The sequence below is a fragment of the Culicoides brevitarsis genome, chromosome 1, assembly GCF_036172545.1.
Source record: "Culicoides brevitarsis isolate CSIRO-B50_1 chromosome 1, AGI_CSIRO_Cbre_v1, whole genome shotgun sequence".
NCBI lineage: Eukaryota > Metazoa > Arthropoda > Insecta > Diptera > Ceratopogonidae > Culicoides > Culicoides brevitarsis.
This window is the reverse complement of record NC_087085.1, coordinates 37,888,692-37,893,960: the sequence shown is the minus strand read 5'-3', so window position 1 is coordinate 37,893,960 and position 5,269 is coordinate 37,888,692. Positions and strand designations below refer to the sequence as shown.

General features: G+C 25.6%; 1 protein-coding gene across 1 annotated transcript; it reads left to right on the top strand.

Annotated features, from left to right (window-relative positions):
- The first annotated feature begins 224 nt into the window (after positions 1–224).
- Positions 225–1,526, top strand: LOC134837774 (odorant receptor 49b-like). Its single transcript, XM_063853161.1, has 4 exons — positions 225–967; positions 1,022–1,211; positions 1,265–1,420; positions 1,473–1,526. Exons 1-4 carry the CDS (start codon positions 225–227, stop codon positions 1,524–1,526), a joined length of 1,143 nt encoding a protein of 380 aa, XP_063709231.1.
- The last annotated feature ends 3,743 nt before the right edge of the window (positions 1,527–5,269 follow it).

Genomic DNA, 5,269 nt, shown 5'->3' with positions numbered 1-5,269 from the left:
CCTTCATTTATGATTTCATAAGGTTAAGTTTAAATTTTAATTAGAAAACTAAGCAATTAAAGAACATAATTTTCTGATAATCAATGAATCGGTGTTTCGTGTTTGATGCAAATAATTGCTGACGCTCATCCATTATTCAATTTTTTCCTTTTCTTATAAAAGCATATCAACATGATTTTCTTACCTCACTCTTTCACGAAGTTCCTTCAACCAAATAGAAAAAAATGGCAGCCATCGATCGTTTGGAAGCAGCAAAGTACCGCATATCAGTTGTCGCTTCAACTGTTGGCTTCGACGTGCTAAAAGAAAACTTCAAGTTCAACATCTTAAGCTACATTGCTCTCATTGATATTGTGACTTATATGTCCATTAACTGCTACGACATCCATCTTTTCTGGGGAGACTTCATCCGTGTTTGCTTCTGCCTTGTTACTTGGAGCTTTGGGTATCAAGGATCAGCAAGAATCATTGTTTTCGTGTCAAAAGAGAAGTTGATCAAAGATTTGTTGGCTAAAATCAAGGCTTTTATGCTTAAGATGGAAAAGGATATGTCAACGAATTTCATTGTGCGCCGATTTGCTGGTTACATTGATTTTCAATGCAAAGGCATCACAATAATTTTCTACCTAACAGGACTCTTGACGATAGTTTATCCAGGACTCGTATATCTTTTTACGAAAGAAGCTATTTTGCCTTTTGGTTTTATTATTCCGGGCTTGAGTGATAAAGAGCTGCTTGGTTATACCTTGAACTATTGCCATCATATTTTGCAAGTGATTTTCACAGTTGCTGGATTAGTTGCGGCTCAATGCATTAATATTATATTTCTCCTTGGCGCATGTTTGATGATTGAAGTTCTCATTGTCAACCTGAAATCATTGGAGAAAGAGTTGAAGGAAAATGATGATGATAATCATGTTGAAATGCATTTCATTGAGATCATTAAAACTCATCAGGAAATAATCGAGTAACTAAAAAACTTATTTCGAAAATATTTTTTTGAATTAAATTCTTATTTCAGATTTGTTCACACCTTGGAATCACTTTTCAACTTGATGTTCTTGGTTGATGTCTTTGCCATCTCTTTTCAAGTCGTCATTATTTTGATGGTTTTATCAGAAAGCATATGGATTCCTGGATGTGTAATTATGACAATGGTTTCCTCGATGTTGTTCATTGACTGCGCTTACGGTCTTTATTTGGAACTAAAGGTAATTTTTTTTTTAATTTTTTTTATCAAGAACTTTCTGATTTTTTCTTCTAGTTTGATGCTATTTGTACTGCTATTTATGACCTCTCATGGCATTTAATGTCATTGAAAAATCGCAAAACTGTCCTTTTCATGTTGACTCGTGCACAGAAACCTCCGCTATTGACTTTTGGTAAAATGGCTTATATGAATATGGCAACTTTTGTTCAAGTAAGTTTCAAAATTGATCGTAATGTTCATTAATTTTTTTTTTAATTTTTAGGTTTACAAATCTATTTATTCGTATTTCATGATGTTGAAGAGCTTTGAGGCTTAAAAAAAAGTTAGAGAAGCTTTAAAAAATTTTCAATGTTCAATAATTCAGCCTAATAAATATCGCTTTGCTTGCTTATTGATTTTTTTTTCTTTCCTGTTGTTTATCAATCAGATTTCTCACATCAATTTTATATAATCGTAAAAAAAAGATGCCGCTCAAAGAATAACATATCAAATTAATTGTAGGGCAACGTGGTGATTTTATGACTTGTTTATTGGTATACGAACAAATTTTTTTTCCTAATCACTTCGGTTTATTTACTTTCTGATAACATTATAACCTTGTCTGCTGTGTAGGTTAGGTATGCAACGGAATTTGGATGTGAAACAAGAAAGGTCAAGCTACTTTGTCTTTTTGTTAAAAAAATTTTTTTTTTGATAGGATTTTTTTTTAATTTAAGATTAATTTAATTAAACAAAATTTAATAAAAATTATTTATTTTAAATAAAACAAAAATTTTAGACTTTAATATTAAAAAAAAATAATTAAAATTAAATTAAATAATTAATTTTTAAATTAATAAAATTAAATAATATTTTAAAAATAATTTAAAATAATTAATTTTAATTTAACAATTTTAAAAAAAATAAAATATTATTTTTTTTTTAATTTTTTAATTAAATTTAAAAAAAAAAAAAAGTTTTTTAAAATAAATAAAAATTAATTAAATTAAATAATATCGATAAATAATTTTTTAAAATAAAATTTTTAAATAAAATAAATTAATTAAATAAAAATTTAAAAATTAAAATAAAAAAAGTAATTTAATTAAATAAAATCATTATAAATTAAATTTAATTAAAAAAAATATTAATTAAATTTTTTTTTTTTTTTTTTAAATAATTCGTTCTCAACAAAAACTTTCCATAAACAACAAATAAATAATAACATTAAAAAAATTATAAAAATTCTAAACATCCAAATACTTGACAATACAAGGCAATAATTCACTTAAATGGCGCGAAACATGTATTTTTTTTATTTTATTTTGTCATTCCAAAGCATTTTTATCCATATTTATCCGACACCAAGCATACAATGTTGTATCTCCACAAACGCATAACACAAAAAAAACGAAAACTAAAAGGCACGACAAATCGCAAAAGAGACACCAAAATCGAAATACGTGTCTCTAATATTCTTCTCTCCAAAATCAATTCAAATTCACGATGATGATTAGGAAAGACAAGAACATGCTTCTCGAATTCTTGTATAAATATCTGTCGTCTTCTACTTTCAAATTAAACTCCATCCACATATCTATCTATATCTACATTAGCGGAGTAGTTTGCTTGAACAAATACGATAAAAATAACAAACACTTGAAGCTTGGTGCGAAACAAGTGAATATTTTATTTGCCGGTCGTTTATATGTTAAACGTATACTTGTACGAAACTCTATTGAAGGTACAGGAAGACGCATAAAACTTAAATGTTGAATTATAAAAAAAAATATTAGAAATAATAATATTGAGTGAAACAATGAAATTCTTTATTTTTTTATTACGTAATTTCTTTTGACAATGCACACTTGTATTAAGAACGATGCGTAAAAAAGACGCTTCATTCATTGTACGAATGTACGTAATGTATATAAATGAAATGGAAAAGAAATTGGGGGAAATCTTCTTTGTCTTCATATTGATTCATGTAAGTATATTTCTGGAATTGCGTTTCAAAACTTTCATTTCTTCCCTTTTTTAGGTTGAAACAATTAAAAAAAAGTGTTTCAGGCCCTTATATAAGTAAATTTTCAGTTTTTATAAAGTTTGAATTAGCGAAAGGCGATTTTCAAATTTTAACGGTTATTTTTTGAATTGACATATCCAAATTTTTCAGATAAACTCAAATTCATATTTTATAAAATATTCAAAAAATTAATTGATAAAAATTTGAAAATCGCTTTATATTAATTCAAACTTTAGAAAATCTTAGATTTACAATTTTGTACAAAAAAAATATTTGATTTTTTTTTATAAATTAACAAGTTTGAATAATTCCATTGATTATTTTGAAAAATTTTCAAATGTTTAATGATATTTTTTTTTCGAAAAATTTGTAAATGTCAATTCAAAAAAATTACCGTTAAAAGTTTTGAAATTTAATTTATTTTAATTAAAAGCAAGATAATAATAAAAAAATTAATAGTTTTATTGATAAATTAAATTTTAATAAATTTTTGATAAAATCATTGTAAAATTTAAAAATTATTTTTTTTTATTTAATTGATTTAACTTTTTTAATTAAATAAATTAAATTTTAAATTTTAATTTTAAAATTTATTAATTAATTTTTTAATTTAATTTATTTTTTTATTTAATTAATTTTAATTTTTTATTTTAATTTTTTTTAATTTTAATTTTTTTAATTTAATTTAATATTTTTTTTTATTTATTTAATTGCTTAATTTTATTTTTTTGATAATTTTTTTTTAATTTAAAAATTTTGTAATAGAACAAATAATTAAATATTTGATTAAAATAAATTATAAATAAATTTTAAAAAAATAAATTATGATGAAATATGAAACAAATTATCACATTGCACCTGCCTTATACTAATATAACTTTTATTTTTTGTCTATTTAGGAAATTGCGTCTTAAAACTTTCAACAATCTCTAATGCAAACATTTTCTTTAGAAACAAAAAAAAGACAAACAGGTGAGGAAATTGCTACAAATTTTTACACACAGTGCATCGGTATGACACACAATCGTACAGGTACATGCCCTATAGGTACATGATAATGTTTCTAAATGATAACAATAACATTAATATTATAAAACCTTTATCAGAAATAATGAATGAAAATTTATTGCACGTATAGAAACTCGCTCCGTACGTGCATCATTTGCATTCTGTAGTATTTCTACGGATGTGTCATTCTTTTCTTGCCTATTAGCTACGTTCAAAAATCTATGAAAAATTATTTCGCTAATTTTTCTTCTATAAATTTTTTTAGAAAAACTGACCTTTCTAATAGCTCCATAGACACGTAGAAGCAACTTAAAAATTTTACGACTTTTAATCGTGCAGTGCTAATAATGCGCGAGCCGAAACCCGAAGACAAACACAAACAAATAAACGAAGTTGCCGCTCGCGTACACGAAAAAAGCCGCTTCTCGCTACGTGTATATGTTGATCCGGTTATACAACATATATAATAACATGTATATGAATGAAATCGCGGAACGATTGGCGCAGGCAGCTAACGCGATTTTCAGCCAATGATGACGCGACGCTGCATGAGCGCATGTCTAAAAATAGAACGTAAATAAAATACGAAAATTTCGTGAGTGTTTGTGTGTTGTGTGTTTTTTTTAGCAAATGTTGTTTTTCATGCCACAAGTTTCAGTTTAATATTGCACATTGAGCCGATCACAAGCATATTGTTCGTTGGTGAGGCGATTGTGCCGGTGGTTATTGTTGTTTTTATTTCAACTACCTACCGAAAAAAAAATTAAATAATAAAAACGGAAAACAGAAATTTCCTCTTTATTGAAACAATTATTTTTTTGGAAATTTTTCTTTTGTCTCTGTGAAATTGTGTCAATGTCAAACTTTTTTACTAAACACATATGAAAAAAAATTAAAAGGAAAAATCATAAATTTCAATAAATAAACAAGAAAGCTTAGAAATTGTGCCGTCAAATAAACAAGTGTCTTAAAAAATTAAAAAAAGCTATTTTTTGATAAAAATTCTCATACAAAGAAAAAAAATTAGTCAGTTCCTTGCTAATAAA

Coding starts and splice junctions, on each gene's coding strand:
- LOC134837774 (XM_063853161.1), top strand. CDS start 225: ATGGCAGCCATCGATCGTTTGGAAGCAGCAAAGTACCGCATATCAGTT. Junction 1,212..1,264: donor GTCTTTATTTGGAACTAAAG/GTAATTTTTTTT, acceptor TTTTTCTTCTAG/TTTGATGCTATTTGTACTGC. Junction 1,421..1,472: donor ATATGGCAACTTTTGTTCAA/GTAAGTTTCAAA, acceptor TTTAATTTTTAG/GTTTACAAATCTATTTATTC.